Source organism: Astyanax mexicanus, chromosome 1, assembly GCF_023375975.1.
Source record: "Astyanax mexicanus isolate ESR-SI-001 chromosome 1, AstMex3_surface, whole genome shotgun sequence".
Lineage (NCBI taxonomy): Eukaryota > Metazoa > Chordata > Actinopteri > Characiformes > Acestrorhamphidae > Astyanax > Astyanax mexicanus.
The window spans coordinates 87,823,437-87,841,586 of record NC_064408.1 but is presented as its reverse complement, the minus strand read 5'-3'; the positions used below and the strand labels follow the sequence as shown (position 1 = coordinate 87,841,586).

General features: G+C 37.0%; 2 protein-coding genes across 2 annotated transcripts; both read right to left on the bottom strand.

The window, feature by feature from the left end:
- Positions 1-1,577: 1,577 nt before the first annotated feature.
- Positions 1,578-6,259, bottom strand: LOC107197713 (alpha-1-antitrypsin homolog). The gene is made up of 5 exons (XM_049485297.1): positions 6,229-6,259; positions 5,008-5,682; positions 4,646-4,916; positions 3,995-4,142; positions 1,578-1,918 (listed from the first exon to the last, which is right to left on the bottom strand). The coding sequence occupies exons 2-5, from the start codon at positions 5,672-5,674 to the stop codon at positions 1,724-1,726; spliced, it is 1,281 nt and encodes a 426-aa protein (XP_049341254.1). The 5' UTR covers positions 5,675-5,682; positions 6,229-6,259; the 3' UTR covers positions 1,578-1,723.
- A 4,411-nt stretch (positions 6,260-10,670) lies between these two features.
- On the bottom strand, positions 10,671-13,891 carry LOC103033541 (alpha-1-antitrypsin homolog). The gene is made up of 5 exons (XM_007252946.4): positions 13,868-13,891; positions 12,483-13,133; positions 12,129-12,399; positions 11,483-11,630; positions 10,671-11,024 (listed from the first exon to the last, which is right to left on the bottom strand). The coding sequence occupies exons 2-5, from the start codon at positions 13,123-13,125 to the stop codon at positions 10,836-10,838; spliced, it is 1,251 nt and encodes a 416-aa protein (XP_007253008.3). The 5' UTR covers positions 13,126-13,133; positions 13,868-13,891; the 3' UTR covers positions 10,671-10,835.
- Positions 13,892-18,150: the final 4,259 nt, after the last annotated feature.

The following is an 18,150-nucleotide window of genomic DNA, read 5'->3' as shown; positions in this document are numbered from 1 at the left end:
GGAAAAGGGCCACCTGCATCAGGAAGGATCCCACCCACCCAGCACACGCACTTTTTGTCCCACTCCCCTCAGGCCGGAGGCTGCGGAGCATTAAGTGCAAAACAACAAGACTCAGAAACAGCTTCATTCCGGAAGCTGTAAGACTCTTAAACTCCACTTAACAACACACTGCACTGACACCAAGGACAAATTACTGTTTACTGTTTACCAACATGGTCACTTTACTTGCACTGAGACACTTTATCTCCACTGCTCTAATTCACATTATCATGCTGCTATAGCACACTTGCACTCTGGACTTCATGTTGCTGAACCTTCTACTCTCTATTTATTTTTTTTATTCTTGGGATATTTATCTATCTATTTTGTATATTCTATTTCTTTTATTGTATTCTTTTTTATCTATATATCTATTAATAACAGCTCTTTGGGTGTAAAACTGGATCGTGAGATCACAATTTCGTTCCACCTCATGTACCACATGTGATGCGAATGACAATAAAATCTCCTTGAATCCTTGAATCCTTGAAATATACCTATACAGGCTATATTCACAATAATGATGAACCACTTCCTGTAGATCCCTTTGCTCAAGACAGTACCCTAAAAAGGTCTTTCTTGTAACTCTGTTTGTAGCTTGAATCACCTGCCCATCCGTTATTCTATAATTTAAAAACAGGACCCCACCCCCATGCACATGCTCTGGATGCATAATACAGAGTTGTGCATTTGTTAAATCCAATAAACAGATCAATTTGTATTTATTTATTTTTTTTACATTATTTTTTTTTGTAAAGCTTATTAAAAACCACAGTTTACACCCCGTAGCTATATCTCCAGCCCAGAGACTAAGTTATGCTACGGGATGTAAACAGTGTTTTTTAATAAACTTATTGTACTCTTTTAAGAATCAAGATGCCTCATTTTAGATGTCAGGGCACTCTGGATTTTACTAATAAGATGTGGAGCTACTTTGAGCCTGAATAATGGTGTAAAAAGTCGATTTAATTGGATGCTCCGAAGCGGCCGTTGTAAAGAGTGCTGGGCAAAAAGCACAAGATCACTGGATCTCGGAAAGTTGTGGGAAAGCGGAGCTGGGCCATTCAACAAAGGTTAGTACTCTTTATCAATGTTTTACTACACCCAAAGTCAATTTTACAATGGAGTTCTCCTTTAAAATTCCACAAATCTTTATTTTAGACGTTTACCATACCGAAATCTTTAGGCCATACTAATAATATGAATGGAACAAAATACATTCCTTTCCACTTCCTTTTTTTTTTTTTTTTTTTTACAATGATTAAAAATAAGATATTAACAGATTAACAGTATTTAGCTTGCTGGTTTCAGGTGCTCAGACTCGAAGAGAGGGTTGGAGCTATGTAAGCTTTTTGATTGGTCAGTGTATTTCTGATGTCAGGCAGAGATTCATTATGATTATGTTAGATATTCAAGTCTTTTAAAGACTTTTGTTAATTTGTTTGGTAAATACAAGCTTTTGAATAGTTTATAAAAAAAACAATAGTTTTCATAGTATAAGTGACACTAGTTACTATAAGGCAAATAATTGAATTCCATTTATAAAGCTATAACCCTCTTTCTTTATTACTTTATTTATTTCATTATGTCCATGAATACAGAATCCAATATATGCAACATTAACACTGGAATACATAAGTTGAAGAGTTTATACTGTGTGCTGGTTTGATGGATATTCAGTTGTCTATGCAGTGGGGTTGTTGATCTTGCCCATGAAGAGGATGCTTCTGGTGTTGGAATCCAAAATAAACAACAGGAATGGTCTGTTGAGAACCATAGATTCAGAAACTAATAAAGACCTCTCCAAGATCTCTATGGTGGTGGTAGCAGCTGCTTCAGTGCCCTCCTCATTAACTTTAAGCACTGCCTGATGGAGGACCTGTGGGAAAATCATCAAAAAGAAGTGTGAGGTAAACATAGATATAAAAATGACCTGAAACTTTCCTTTCCTTAATATTAGCATTAATGGTACAACACACGTGGTGTGTATACATAGATAAACATACACCCACTGAATTAGGATTATTTCAAATAATAATATAATAATAATAATAATACAGTATGAAAAAGTTTGGGCACCCCTGATGATTTGCCTTTATAAACCACTGGTTGTTCAGATCAGCGGTTTCAGTTAAATATATCATATAGCAGATGAACACAGTAAAAATTGAGAAGTGAAATGAAGTTTATAGGATTTACAGAAAGTGTGTAATAATTCTTTAAACAAAATTAGACAGGTGAATGAATTTGGGCACCCATGTCATTTTATTAATTTGAATATATTTAGCGCTAATTACTGGAACACAAAATTTGTTTGGTTAAGTACATACAGTGCAGGTACTGAGAATCTTGGCAAAGTTTAGGGTTGCATGAATTTCATCAATATCAGCAGATATCTTGAGAACAATGTTTAAGAATCAGTGAGAAAGTTGAAGTTGTGCAGGGGCTGGATACTTCAACTAGACAATGACTAATCAAAATCTACTAAAGCATTCATGCAGAGGAACAAGTACAACGTTCTGGAATGATCATCTCAGTCCCCAGACCTAATTATTACTGAAAATCTGTGGTGTGAAAATCTGTGGCGTTTATAAACCGGGGGAGAGAGAGAAAATACAACAAACGGCTTCTCAGAACTGAACAGGAAGTGTTTAAGGACGTTGTGGTCTGAGCTTTGGTTCCTCCGAGGAAAAGGAGGAACCGGGGTCGAGAAACAAAAAGGTAAAAAAAGGAGAGCGGGTGTGAACCTCGTGCCGATCACACACACACACACACACACACTCACTCGGTCACTGGATAGAGAAAGTGAGCGAGAGGGAGGGGGGAGCAGTGCAGAGAGACACTCAGCCCTGGCTCCCACAGACTCGAGAGAGAGAAGGAGATAGTGGAAACTCGAGAAGGGAGGAGAAAGCCGGCTATGCTGTCCAATCTCACTCCAAAGCACAGGCAGGAAAACGGCACTTGCCGTGAATAGAGCAGGGAGGAAAAGAAATGAGCCGAAGCTTGCTTGGCAAACCGGCACAGATTCGCTCTGAGGAACATCAAAGATCGAGCACAGGGTGGCTGGTTGGCGTCACTTATAAGGCATTAATCGCAGGTGTTGGCAATCAGCCAAATTAGTTTTCAGGGCTGGTCTGGCACGCCCTCTGATGCCCTGGAGGATGCCTCGGTCGAGCACTGCCTAACTTTCTGTAAATCCTTTCTGTAAAAACCTAATTTCACTTCTCAAATATCACTGTTTGTCTGCTATATGCTATATTTAACTGAAAATGCTGATCTGAGCAACAAATGATTCATAAAGAAAAATCATAAAAAATTATCAGGGGGGTCCAAACTTTTTCATACTACTATAGACGGGTGGAACAGTTTTTAGAGATTGTTAGTCTCCAAAAGAATATGTAGACTTGTGATTTAAGTAATATTACAAGATTTATGCAGATGATTTTATGCAGTTCTTGCAAGTGTTATCCTGATGGCTCTACCAAAGATACATTGTGCAGTTGGCAGCAGGCCAAGCCAGTATTCTCCCTCTAACACACAATGGCACATCAAATAAATTTTGAGGCTGTTATATTATAATAAAAATGTTACACAATGCTGATTTGTATAATAAATAAACCCACTACTGGTAGTTCTTTTTTCCAGGGTAGGCTTATGCTATGTTTGTTAGTTAACAAATTAATAAAAATATTATTTTTAACAATTTTACATTTTAGCGTTATAAATCACACCAGGTTCTTAAATGGTTATCTGTACATTTAGTTCTTCTTTCTTTTTATAAAATAGCCTACTCTGTGTCTATCTAATAAACTGTTACTGTCACACAAATGTGTGTAGTGGTAAGGGGAAACTTGTCCTCATTAAACACTGAAGTACCTGCTCTAATAAGGTACTTTACTTCCTCTTTTATATTGCTGTTATCGCCACATATAGAACTTCACATTTCTCTACGTACCTTAGAAACCACCAGTTTCAGTTCCTTACTGATACCAGACAGGTCAGCAGTGTCTTTAAAAGCATCAACTATTCCCATTTCAGGCAGAGTTTTCTCAAGATTGATGGAGGCAGAGGTGTTGAATCTGGGCATCCGCAGATCCACAGGCCTGGAGAACACAAATACATTTCTCACATCTACACATAGAAATCAAGTAAAGTCAACACAGGGAGACAGCAGCAAATGACAGCAGCAAATGACTTTTAGCACGAAAGCTCCAGTTGACAAAATGCAACAAGCTAACCACCAGCAAAAAGGCACACCCCAGTCATCAGCAGATCTAATCTCCAAAGAAAAGAAAATACTATATGCCCCATCAAAAGAAACGCATTTAACACTAGGTGGGTGGCAACTAGCACATAGCTCCCCTGTCACATGTAAAGTCAGACACTGCCTCATTTTGGTCTGACACTGATGTGGCATCACAGGGTTTTGGTGTTTGAGAAACAATGGTACATGCCCTTTTAACACACAGACATTCTGATTTCTTGATCCTTTCTTCAGATTTATTAAATAATACTATGACAATACTGAATTGTGAACCCAGTCTCATAAAGTGAATCAGACTGTGGGCTCAGTTGTTGCACCTAGAGACAATATAAAATGTATTACCTTCCAGACAGTTTCTCATTCCAGTGCTTGAGATGGTGTTTGCAGAGGTCCTTTTCCAGCTCTTCCATCTTTCCCTCATCAGGAAGAACGAGCATCATGGAGGTGTTGCCTTTGTAGGGCACCTTGATGATGGAGGTAGAGTTTTCTTGGTCACGGTAGAAGTCAAATAGGTCGGTTCTTGACATCATGTCCACAGACACCTTGGTGTTTTCATCTACATTGAAGTCGGCTTTATGGGTGAGCCGCGCTTTAAAAGGTTCTTCCCATTTACCTTATAGAAGGAAATTTAAATCATATGACAAAAAATCTACTGACTGTAAAAAAGATAATTCTGACACAATATTGTATGATTGCTACTGTACCTTTGAAATAGATGTAGTTAATGAGCATCATCACAGTCTGTGGATCCAGGGTCTCGATCATATCAGTGATCATGTCCTTGGTCTTTTTGGCAATGTACTTGTTGATTTCTTGCACAGCGACTTCAGGTTTGGAGTAGTCCACAGTGAAGGCTTCACCTTCGTAAAAATGCTGAGCATCTTTCAGAAACTTGTCGACGGGTTTGAAGCCTTCCTGAACAGCAAGAGCACTTCCTGCCTCCAGCAGCATGGCATCCTGGTTGTGGTCCAGCATGTGGAACAGGTGCTCGAACCCTTCATTGACCTGATCAGGAGTGAGGGTGCTGTAGCCCAGGGTGCTGAAGATCTGAGAGTGGGTGTTACCTTTAGCTCCCAGAGCCAGCATGGACAGAGCCATGGAGATGCTCAGTGGAGAGAAGAAGATGTTCTTGCCTTTGGCTTCAGGGTGGGTGGAGAGCTTCTTGTAGAGGGAGAAGGCGAAGTCGGCGTTGTGGGGGGAGAGTCTGTGGGATAAATCATCTGCTCCTTCGTGGCTGGGGTGAGGTTCATCCTTACCATGGTGGAGATGTTGATGGTGGTCTTCTGAATGATCGTGGTCTTTCTGGGGGGCAGCCCAGACCACCATCAACAGGAGAGAAACCAGGAAACAGCTGTATAGCCTTCCCCACATTTTGTAGCCTGCATAGAGGAATGGAACTTTATTACACTTTTGATCAAAAGTTGCAAATGCTTAGAGAAAGTCATCATTATGTGAACTGTTACTGTGTTACAAAAGTCTTTACAACGCTTTGTAATTAATGTATTTTTCCCTGGTTGTTGGGGTATACCTGGGATGTGGCTTCTTGTGTGCAAGAAACTTTTTTTATATTATGGTATGTGAGGGGGTGAATAAAAATATTTTCTAGAAAGATCATGAAATGTTGTTTATAACATTTTGTTTGCATGGATATAGCCCAGTAAATTATTTTAGATGCAACTGTAAGAGGTTATTTGTATAAATAACCCAGCAATAACAACAACAAATTACTTTTATTTCATATAATATAGCTCCTGAAACATATTTATAGAAAATCATAGACTACTGCAGCAGTAATTTAAAATATATATATTTATATCTGTTAAATTCAGTAAGATTTGTACATTCTGCAAGCAAATATCTTTAGAATAGTCTTTAAAATATTTAAAGTTCATAACCATTGAAAATACATATACGTGTCTACATACCACCAGTGTCCTGTTCACAGGAGACTGTTTAAAGAGAGGTTTCATCCTTTTATAGTTTCATAAGGGTTGTCTGACCACAGTGCTTACACATTAACCTCAGAACCAACATCACTTTCTCCGAAGCCAATCAGTTACAATCCACTGTTATACAACCCTCAGTGATGCAACTGAAGTGGGCGCTTTTCAAATAGAACCAAAAACCTGATTCCCAAACCAAAATATCAAAAGGAAAATGCAAAAACTATTAAATTACAAAGCTTATATAGATAATAATGGCTTAGACTTAAACATTTAAAAGTTTCTTCTGCTAGCTCTTTTCCCATTTTCAAGTAGGTTTGAGAAAAACTTAAACTGTACACTTTGATATCCAGCTGAGTCAACCACTCCACCTAGTGTAGATAGACAAGTATTCTAACACAGGGTCAGTACTGGTACTCGGACACAATGATACCCAGCTAGTTACAAACACTACACTTTACCCCAATTCTAAATACAGTATCAGTGTTAGCAGATATTCATAAAAATTCTATTTTGCAAATTGCAGATTATTTCTTGGTTAGCAGCTTCTAAAAAAACATGGGTTTTCCATAGCCATGCCTTTGTAATGTGTGCAACATGTGATTTTGCATTTTCTTGCTGATAAGTGTATGGTCGTCTCTATAAAGATGTGGTCCTGATGACCTGTAAGGAGCATGTATCAATGCATCTCTGCATTTTATTATGTGCAAGGTTTGCCAAAGTAATTTTTGCCCATGTGGTTCTATGAGCTATTTTTAAATGATAGATTCTTGATGCAGAGCTGTTTGAGGGATTGGAAACCATGGTTCAGCTTAGGCTTGTGCGCTTGTCCTTTATGCACTAAAATCCCTATAAAAAATCAGTAGATTCCTTTTTTGAAAAGTCTTGTTTTAAATATTTTTAAAAAATGTTCTGCATTTGTTACAAACTGGAGATCTAATGCCCATTTCTATGTATACAAAATGTATTTGTATTTTTCTTTAAGCTTCTCAAAAACAAAGCTACCAAAAAAATGCAACAATTCCATTAAATAAGGGCATTTTGGTAAACCTAGTATTCTCTGGCATGGTAATTACCTAGTATTTAATAGGTAAGTATGTTGCAATTACAAGCAATTTTGGTTGAAAGTTCAAAAATACATAATGACATTAAAGACATTAAAGTACATCCCAACATGCAGTTACTGTAAAGCTAGCAGTGTGAAGAATTTCAGTTGCATCACAGGGATGTACTGCACGTCTGAACTAGTAGTCCCAGTTTTAGAAAAGTTAATGTTAATTAGTTTGAGTTTGCTTAATCTGTCATTATGTTTCTCAGAGCATATTCTAGGCATATTTTTTCTCCACTGAAAAATCTGAGAAATATAGATATAGGTTTAAAACCTTTCTGGGAAACCATAAGTGTGTGTATGTATTTCATTTTTACAGTACAACCTTGTCCATCTCAAAGCTCACATTTGTTTTCTTTCTAAAGTAAACAGGCCAAAGGACACTCAATATTAATAAGAAGGACTGCTTACTACACATTTCTAGGAAGCCATACACTGGATCGTTTGAACTGGCCAAAGTTAAATATACTATATTAGAGACTTAAATGATTTACATCTTTAAAAAATTATTTAACTGAGCTATCAATACTAGAAACTTATTTAGTTTATTTTTTGTTATTGTGGGCGAGAGTTGTTTATTGAAATGTTCATAAAACTGGCAGCATACTGGTGTTGGGGCTGAGGCCAAAAGTTCTGTGCAAAGGAAGGATCTTTTCTTCAGAGTGTGAATTATGTACAGTTAGTAAAGGATTTGGAATGCATTGTGTCTTTTGTGTCTATATTAAAGATTAATTTATGAAAATCCAAAAATCCACTTTTTAGTTTAGGTTTATTAAAATTAGCTGTAGCAAGCTGATTATGTTGTTATATTGATCTTAAGGTTTGTTTCCTAGCTGCAAACTTCTTTCTGGCATCCATAGAGTCAACCACTTGGTGTGCATCATTAGATGATGCACAGGACCAACTTGTGATGTTGAGACCCAAGTGTTGATTTGTTAATTAGTGATTCTAAATAGAGATGAAAGAACAAATGTCAGCAATAAATTATGGCATTTTTGTTATTAGGTACAATTATCTCCACAGAAAGAATGGAGACTTTGTTTAAAATGTAGATGTATTTGCAAAGCTTGTCTAAGATGTCTTCTAGATCAGCCACTGGGAAAAACTGATTTGCTACTTTTGATGACCATGCCACACTCATCTGTGTTTTCAATATAGAATATTTAATGATTTGCCCTAGTTGTAGCACCACTTCCTTCTAAGTACCCATATCCTTGTCCAGTGGAGCTCTCTGGTGGAGTTAGCCCATCAGCTAAACATGAGCTATAATTTGAACAGTTTTGCTAATACTGCACAAGATTTTACTTTACACCATGTCTATCACAGTGGATATTTCAGCATGGAATTAAAAAAAATAGAAACATTGTATTATTTTTCTAAACAAAGTGTGAATATTGTGCAACCTTTTTGATTAGTATATTTATATGAGTACTTATTTGTTTTGTTTGCATTTTGTGGGTGATTTATTTATTATTTTGGCAAATGGGTATACTTTATCCCTCCTAAATATTCACAGACAAGGTTTTTTTGATTGGCAGAAGAAGGCAAGCCAATTAGTGGCCATTAGCCCTCTGTATAGTCTTGTAGTATTTATATCTAATTAGATAATAAAACACATGGGGGTCCTTGCAAACTGTAGCAAGCCTAGGGGTGGCTCCCTTCCAAGAAGATGTAAATGTATATATGCTTCAATTGCAGTAAACCTGGTCATATTGCCACTATTCAGTCTGTCTAAAGAGAAGAGGATTTCAGCATATCTGTCCTGCTTTATTAACTCATGAACACTTTATGATGGTAATTGGATTGTAACTTATTGGTTCAACATATTATTCTATCATACTGTTTTGTGCTATTCCATCCTTGTGGATTTTACTGCAGCGAGATAGATGAATTAGAACACCACCCCCACATGATTTGGTTTAGCCCCATACAAAGAAATTGAGTAAGCATACATAAAGTAGTAAGTCCAAGTACTAGTCCTGATGGGTCAGTATATATTTGTGTATTGACTATTGCCATCTCGGTGCCAAGCCGCAGTAGGTGAGCAAAACAAAAAAATAGAACAGCATTATGAATAACTTTTGGGTTGTTTGAATTTAATAGGAGGCTTTGCGGTAAATATAATGCTCCAGGTGGGTCCCTGCATTGACAGGCTAGCGAGGGCCCCTGTGTTGGTAAATGCTGATTGATGAGTAGAAAAGACATCAGGCTTGCTTAAGCCCTACTTTAACCTACTTAGATATTCACAGAGAAGGGTTTTTTTTGATGGGCAGAAGAAGCCATGTCAATTAGTAGCCATTAGCCCTCTGTATAACATTGTAGTATTTATACCCAATTAGATTATAAAACACCTGAGGTTCTTGCGAAATGTAGCAAGCCTAGGGGTGGCTCCCTTACAAAAGAATGATATTATTTCCAAGAAAACGGTAAATGTATATGCTTTAATTGCAGTAAACCTGGTCATACTGCCACTACTTAATATGTCAAAAGAGAAGAGCATATCAACATATTTGCCCTGCTTTATCATTTTAAGAATACTTTATAGTCAGCATGATGGTAATTACGATTGTAATTTATTGGTTTAACTTACAATTCTATCATACTATTTTGTGCTATTCCATCCTTTTGGATTCTACTGCAGTGAATCAGTACACTGCCTCCTATGATTTGGTAAAGCCCCATATAAAGGAATTATTGGTATTATTGGTATTACATAAGGTAGTAAGTCCAAGTACTAGTCCTGATGGGTCAATATATATTTGTGTATTGACTATTACCATGTATGTGCCAATCACCAGTAGGTGAGCAAGAAAAATAAAACAGGACAGCATTATGCATACCTTTAGGATTGATTGAATTTAATAGAAGGCTTTTCGGTCTATTTAATGCTCCAGGTGGGTTCCTGCCCTGACAGGGTAGAGAGGGACCCTGTGTTGAGGAATGCTGATTTTACCACTTTTTTAGATTCTGTTTCCATCCATGAGGGCTGTCTTATGTTAAAATTTACAGGGCCAAAAGTGGCCTATAGCATTTGTTAGTTGCATCCTAAAGAGCATATTATGCATTATTATTGCTGCTCGAAGAACAAGGTGTGGTAAACCAATAAAATACATGCTCATCAAATATTAAAAGCATGTTTTTAGTCTGGCTACTTATGAGCGTAGTTCTTGTACTTTATGAAAGCAATGAAATAAATAGTCTATTGGTCTAATGTGTTAATAATATATGCATATAATACTATCCCAGTCATATATCTAGTGTTTTTTGTATAATTTTGAACCATGCAAGCATTACATTTTGTCACTTTTCATGTCCCTTATTTCATTGGATGTGTTTTTTTATTATGCAATTTGCCAACAAAAACAACATTGACAGTAATGTACAGGTTAAAAAAAGAAAAATATCTGAATTGATCTTTTTTAAAGACTTGATGTAATAAGTCTTAATACTGCTTGGGGGTATAGGGTTGATAAAGTTGTCTCTATGCAGCAGGATTGGATATCTTGCCCATAAAGAGGATGCTCTTAGTGCTGTCCTCCACAATGAACACCAGGAAGGGTCTGTTAAGGATCATGGTGTCTGGCAGAGACATGGGCATGATCTCTATGGTGGTGACAGCAGCTGCTTCAGTGCCCTTTTCATCAACCTTAAGTACTGCCTGATGAAGGACCTGTGTGAAAGACATCAAACATTAGTAAACACAGCACATTTTATCAAAGTTCGGCAGATAATATGATAATATATAGATATATCTCTAATCTTTCATTAATTGTTTTGTCAACTGCCATGTAGTGTTAAAAAGAAGAATAATTTGTAGTGATGGGTATACATGCAAAAAGAGTTTAGTGATACATCTGTATATGTTTTGTGCATAAAAATCTTGTATATGCAGAGAGCAGTGACTTCACAATAATCTGCCCTGTCAGATATATGATCAGTGTGTGCCTTAAGAATTGATGCTTTCATTTGTGTCGCCTGATTTGACAGTAAAATATTTGGATTATTACAAGAAAAAAATAGCATGAAGTTATCAGTTAAAATGAGGAATAAAAATCTTCTCCATATCTCAGAGATTACAGTAAAGGCTGCATATTGACAAAGAGAATGGATTAAGATTTCACTGCATACCTTGGATGCCTTCAGTTTGGTCTCCTCACTGATCCCAGAGAAATCTGCAGTGTCTGAGAATGCATCAACCATTCCCATCTCCTTCAGAGTCTCCACAAGACAGGAGGATGCAGAGATGGAGAACTTGGGCAAGAACAGATCCACAGAGCTAGAGAAAAAAGGAATTCAGATGTTTCTACTGTGAAGTCCTCATGTTTTCTTCATTCTCTGACTGACCACATTTTATGATTAATATTTATCCTCTGACTACTAAATCATAGCTATACATTCAAGTTTGTTTTTATCCTGCTGAGATAAGTACTACCTCTGAATTTGATTGTCTGTTGTCTTTTTTCAACAGAAAACCAAAAAAAGGTTTTGAGCAGTTGGGATCTCTGGGTTTTGCTGTCTAAATAAAGATGGATAAAAATGTTGATGAAATGTCAGCCTGTCTGCTGTTCTGCCCCAGCTGAAATTTATATTGCAGTCCCACAGTTGTGCCACTAGTTTTGGTCCGTTATCTCCCCCTACTGAAATTAATATTTTCTCCCTGCAGTGTTGTTTGCAATAATGAAATAATATAGTTATGGTATTTCTTCTTTACACCCTTTTTTCCCTGAAAACTGTGTTACAATACTAATGTTGAAAGAAAACTAAAGTTCATTACCTTCTGAAGAGTTTCCCATGCCAGTTCCTGAGATGGCCCTTGCAGATGTGTTTCTCCAGCTCTTCCATCTTTCCCTCTTCTGGAAGAACGATCATCATGGAGGTGTTGCCTTTGTAGGGCACCATAATGATGGAGGTAGAGTTTTCTCTGTCATGGTAGAAGTCATATCGGCCGGTTCTCTTCATCATGTCCACAGACACTTTGGTGTTTTCATCTACGTTGAAGTCAGCTTTGTGTGTGTGCTCAACTTCAAAAGGTTTTTCCCACTTACCTAAGAGAACAGAATTTAAAAACATGTATTACTGAGAAAGAGAAGGACATTTCTGGTATGACATGGTAAGATTGCTACTGTACCTCTGAAATAGATGTAGTTGATGAGCATCATCACAGTCTGCTGGTCCAGGGTCTTGACCATGTCAGTGATCATGTCTTTGGTCTTTTTGGCGATGTACTTGTTGATTTCTTGCACAGCAACTTCAGGTTTGGAGTAGTCCACAGTGAAGGCCTCTCCTTGGTAGAAATGCTGAGCATCTTTCAGAAACTTGTCAACGGGCTTAAAGCCTTCTCGGACAGCCACAGCACTTCCTGCCTCTAGCAGCATGGCCTCTTGGCTGTGTCCCAACATGTGGAGCAGGTGCTCGTAACCTTCATTGACCTGATCAGGAGTGAGGGTGCTGTAGCCCAGGGTGCTGAAGATCTGAGAGTGGGTGTTACCTTTAGCCCCCAGAGCCAGCATGGACAGAGCCATGGAGATGCTCAGTGGAGAGAAGAAGATGTTTTTGCCTTTGGCTTCAGGGTGGGTGGAGAGCTTCTTGTAGAGGGAGAAGGCGAAGTCGGCGTTGTGGGGGGAGAGTCTGTGGCATAAATCATCTTCTCCTTCATGGCTGGGGTGAGGTTCATCCTTACCATGGTGGAGATGTTGATCATGGTTTCCCTGCGGGGCAGCCCAGGCCACTGTCAGCAGAAGGGCACCCAAGAAACAGCCTTTTCCCCACATTTTATCACCTGGAAAATGTAATAATGATAAAATAAAATAATTTTAAATATGTGCTTTTGTTTGAAATGAATGACATCAGGTAACATATACAACAAGTTAAATATACATGTATTAAAATAGGATTGTCTGATCTAAGACTTTGCAACATACGTTTCAAATGGTGGAAAGCAGAATGGTGGAAAAAATTGAAAAAGCTAAAATAGTGATATATTTGAGATAGGTAAAGAAAGAAGAACAGAATAGGAAAGATTAAGGAAACGTAAGTTTTATGCAGTGTTTGTCAGGAAAGTACTTTTCCTCTGGTATTAACGTAAAGTGGAGGAAATAATTCTGTAAAATAGTGATGTCAATGGTTAAAAGCTCTCTTAAGATGCCTCTGTAAGAGGTTTCCTATATGATACATCTACAAAATTAATTGTATTGTTATTTTATTTAGGCATCTTCATGAACAAGGAATTAAAAGTTTAAATAAAATATATTTCAGTGTTTATTGTAAAAAGGAAAAAATGGTTGATATATGTTAAGTCATTAAAGGTAAATTTGCACTCTAGTAATGAATGAGTATATATTAGGAAAAGTAGGAATCCAACATGAAACCATGTTTTTGCAAAATCTTAACTAATTTTTTATAAAACTACATTTCTAAATAAAAAAATGTGTTTCTTTTATATTTATTTATTTTTAATATTTTTTTAATTAGGAATCAATCACCAATAGAGGCATTTTAAATGTGTCTACTTACCACTAGTGTCCTGGCCACAGGAGACTGTTTTAATACAGTTCCATCCTTTTATAGTTTTTGATGGTGAGCTACTACTTTTAAACATTAACCCCACAACCAACATTACATTCTCTGAAGCCAATCAGGCACAACCCACTCTAATACAACATGCAGTGATGCAATCTGTTGTAGCAATGCTGAGTCAGGTGATTTTAGCTCCTGCACTGAGTGGGAGCATTTTATTAATCTTAATATATTATTAGTTTAGTATAATATATATTACAACTAATATATTATTAGTTTAATATATTTTAGATATATTTTAATATAGTAGGGAATTACAAATATATTACCATACATGTAATAGCCTTTGCCATGTCAATAGCATGATAAAACATATTTAGTAATAGAGGATTAGATGAGGGGGGTGTGTGCATTGAGGGGCAGTGTGGTTTCGCAGTCATTTTTTTTGCATACCCTGAAAACATTGATTGACCGATTGATCAGTCACTCCTGTAAGTACAATGAGCTGTGATAAGATAAAACAAACACCTGGTTCTTAAAAACACATATTTTTGTGTTTTCCACTGAAATCCAAATGGGGGACTAATTTGAGTTCATGACATTTACTAAGGTGTTTTTTTATTCATGTTAGAAATCATTATAGGGTGTTGATGGCGTTATCAACTACCTAAAGAAGCACTTTTTGGTACAAAAAAAAAAATAAAAAATAAAAAACAGTATTCTGTGGTTAATTCATCCATTCAGACTTCCATTTCCCACTCCTCACAGACAGTGATATGTAGTGGCCAGAGTGGGGATCATGCCAACAATCCCAGGCCCTTCGATCTGTGTGACACACACACTACCTGCAGAACCAATGTGTGCCCCATTCCCCGGTTAACTTTAAAAAAACACAAGTGAGAATAAAAAGAACCAAAGTATTTTAGCTCTGATCAACATTATCAAGATCTTTTATGATGTTGTACGCTTTGTTACTGGTATAGTATCATCATATTTATTAGTTAAAGTATTAGCTAGAATGTGGTGCTTGCGAGTCATGTTGTTTAAACATAAAGGTACATTATATGCCTTGCCTTGCCAATGGAATTTACTAATACTAAGAAAACTCTAATACTCTGTAATTGTACATTTATTGTGTAAAGTGTTGTGCTACAGTCATATGAAAAAGTTTGGGCACCCCTATTAATCTTAATCATTTTTAGTTCTAAATATGTGGGTGTTTGCAACAGCCATTTCAGTTTGATATATCTAATAACTGATGGACACAGTAATATTTCAGGATTGAAATGAGGTTTATAGTACTAACAGTGCAATATGTGCAATATGCATTAAACCAAAATTTGACCGGTGCAAAAGTATGGGCACCCTTATCATTTTATTGATTTGAATACTCCTAACTACTTTTTACTGACTTACTAAAGCACAAAATTGGTTTGGTGCAAGCACGCCACAAACAGAACAGAACTCTGTTTGTGGCGTGCTTGCAGAAATGGCTTCTTTCGCATTACTCTCCCATACAGCTTCTCCTTGTGCAAAGTGCGCTGTATTGTTGACCGATGCACAGTGACACCATCTGCAGCAAGATGATGCTGCAGCTCTTTGGAGGTGGTCTGTGGATTGTCCTTGACTGTTCTCACCATTCTTCTTCTCTGCCTTTCTGATATTTTTCTTGGCCTGCCACTTCTGGGCTTAACAAGAACTGTCCCTGTGGTCTACCATTTCCTTACTATGTTCCTCACAGTGGAAACTGACAGGTTAAATCTCTGAGACAACTTTTTGTATCCTTCCCCTGAACAACTATGTTGAACAATCTTTGTTTTTAGATCATTTGAGAGTTGTTTTGATGAGCCCATGATGCCACTCTTCAGAGGAGATTCAAATTGGAGAACAACTTGCAATTGGCCACCTTAAATACCTTTTCTCATGATTGGATACACCTGGCTATGAAGTTCAAAGCTCATTGAGGTTACCAAACCAATTTTGTGCTTCGGTAAGTGAGTAAAAAGTAGTTAAGAGTATTCAAATCAATAAAATGATAAGGGTGCCCATACTTTTGCACCAGTCAAATTTTGGTTTAATGCATATAGCACATGTTCTGTTAGTACAATAAACCTTATTTCAATCCTGAAATATTACTGTGTCCATCAGTTATTAGATATATCAAACTGAAATGGCTGTTGCAAACACCCAAATATTTAGAACTAAAAATGATTAAGATTAATAGGTGTGCCCAAACTTTTTCATATGACTGTATATTCTACTACACAACAAATTATGCTGAAATGTAAAAATTCCAATCCAGAACCAGATATGTATCAGTACATTATATTGCCATAAGTGTTCACTCTTATTCACCCATCTGCCATTCTTAATCCATGGGGTTTAATATGATGGCCCACATTTTGCAGCTAAAACAGCTTAACCTTTTCTAAATTCTAAATGTTTTTATGGATTTTTTTTACCATTTTTCCAGAAGTGCCTTTGTGAGGTAAGGCACTGATGTTGGACAAGAAATTCTGTCTCCTCTCTACATCGTTCCAAAGGTGTTCTATCAGTTTGAGGCCAGCACTCAGATTAGTCAAATTCTTCCACACCAATGTCACTCATTCATGTCTTTATGGACCTTGTCATGTTGGAAAAGGAACAGAATTCTCTCCACTGGAACTATGGGGCCAAACCCAACACTTAAAAAACAACCCCACACCATAATCCCCCTCAACCAAACTGTACACCTGGGGCAATGCAGTCAGACAAGTAGCATTCTCCTGGCAACCGTCAAACCCAGACTCATCCATCCATTTGCCAAATGGAGAACTGCTCATTCCATGAAGTTCTCTATGCACTTTTCTCAAGCTAATCTGAAGGCCTCATAATGTTTGGAAGTCTACAGTGATTGATCACTGTGCATTATGCACTTCAGCATTCAGTGAAGTTTAAACCACTGACAGATGACTATGGAATATTTAGTAGTGAGTAGTGAAATTTCATGACTGGTTCAACAGGTGGCATCCTATGGCAGTACCAAGCTGGAATTCACTGAGCTCCTGAGAGCAACCCATTAATTTAGTAATGTTTGTAGAAGCAGTCTGGATGTCTAGCTGCTTGGTTTTATAAACCCATGGCCATGGAAGTGATCGGAACCTCTGTATTCAACGATTTGGATGGATGACTGAATTGTAAGTTTAATGTGTACATTTCAACAATACTTATATGACTATAAAATAACACACATTAAATACAGAAAGGATGTACATCAATATGGATAATAAATATAAAAAAATATATATTTGAATAACAGTTAAGTACAGTGCAAATATGTAGAGCATACACATTTATTAACAGATATAAATAATGAACTATAAGCTGAACAAATGCCACTAGCTGTATTAAGCGATACAGACTGTTATAAAAGAGCTAAGGTTCAGCTATTAGTTTTGTTGCAGTGGCACCACTAGTATCTGAGTAATTGTGTACAGATTTACATCAAATAAATCCACAGCACTAATCTGTTCAGTGTTAAGAAACAATTCCTCCCCTTCACTCATCAGAGAACTCTGCTCCTAACTGAGTGCAGTTGTTGCACAATATTGGTTCTATTCCTCTGCACTATTGTAATGTTTGCACATAGAGCTCTGCACTGATCACCTGCATTTGCACAACTCAGATTATAGCAGTTCACAGCCAATAAAATATTAATCCATATAATATACATAATCATATTATTTCAAACAGTTGTGGTGTTTTTGGTACTCTCTGTATTTGCATACTCTGAAAGCATTGATTGAAAAATTGATCAGTCCTTCCTGTAAGTACAATGAGCTGGGATAAGAAAAATCAGATAAACAACCTGTTTATGAAAAACACTCTTTATTCCTTCACTGAAAACCAAATCCACTGAAATCCAAGAAAAGAATTTATTTGACTTTATCATAACCTTCCCTGAGGTGTTTTCGTGCCAGAAATGTTTATTTTAGAGCTATTATTTAACATTTTTTTGTCCATAAACCTCAATGTATCTCATTATAGTATTTTCTGGTCATGCAATTTTGCACCCGTGATCTAGTCTTGCAAAAAAATGGAAACCCACTGGTACTCGAAGATTCTGTAGAAGACTGTCCAAACTCCAGCTAAAGTTGTTTTCTTGCACCCATGATAAAAGCTATTGATTCGGTTGACCCTGAACCAACAGGCAAACTCCAAACAAACAGAAGTGCAGAGTATTCTTAGAATCAGTGGGCAGTGGGGACTGGCCCACAGAAGCCTGTATGGTTACATAATCT

Coding starts and splice junctions, on each gene's coding strand:
- LOC103033541 (XM_007252946.4), bottom strand. CDS start 13,125: ATGTGGGGAAAAGGCTGTTTCTTGGGTGCCCTTCTGCTGACAGTGGCC. Junction 12,400..12,482: donor CAACTACATCTATTTCAGAG/GTACAGTAGCAA, acceptor CTGTTCTCTTAG/GTAAGTGGGAAAAACCTTTT. Junction 11,025..11,482: donor CCAAACTGAAGGCATCCAAG/GTATGCAGTGAA, acceptor TCTTTCACACAG/GTCCTTCATCAGGCAGTACT.
- LOC107197713 (XM_049485297.1), bottom strand. CDS start 5,674: ATGTGGGGAAGGCTATACAGCTGTTTCCTGGTTTCTCTCCTGTTGATG. Junction 4,917..5,007: donor TAACTACATCTATTTCAAAG/GTACAGTAGCAA, acceptor TCCTTCTATAAG/GTAAATGGGAAGAACCTTTT. Junction 1,919..3,994: donor TGAAACTGGTGGTTTCTAAG/GTACGTAGAGAA, acceptor ATTTTCCCACAG/GTCCTCCATCAGGCAGTGCT.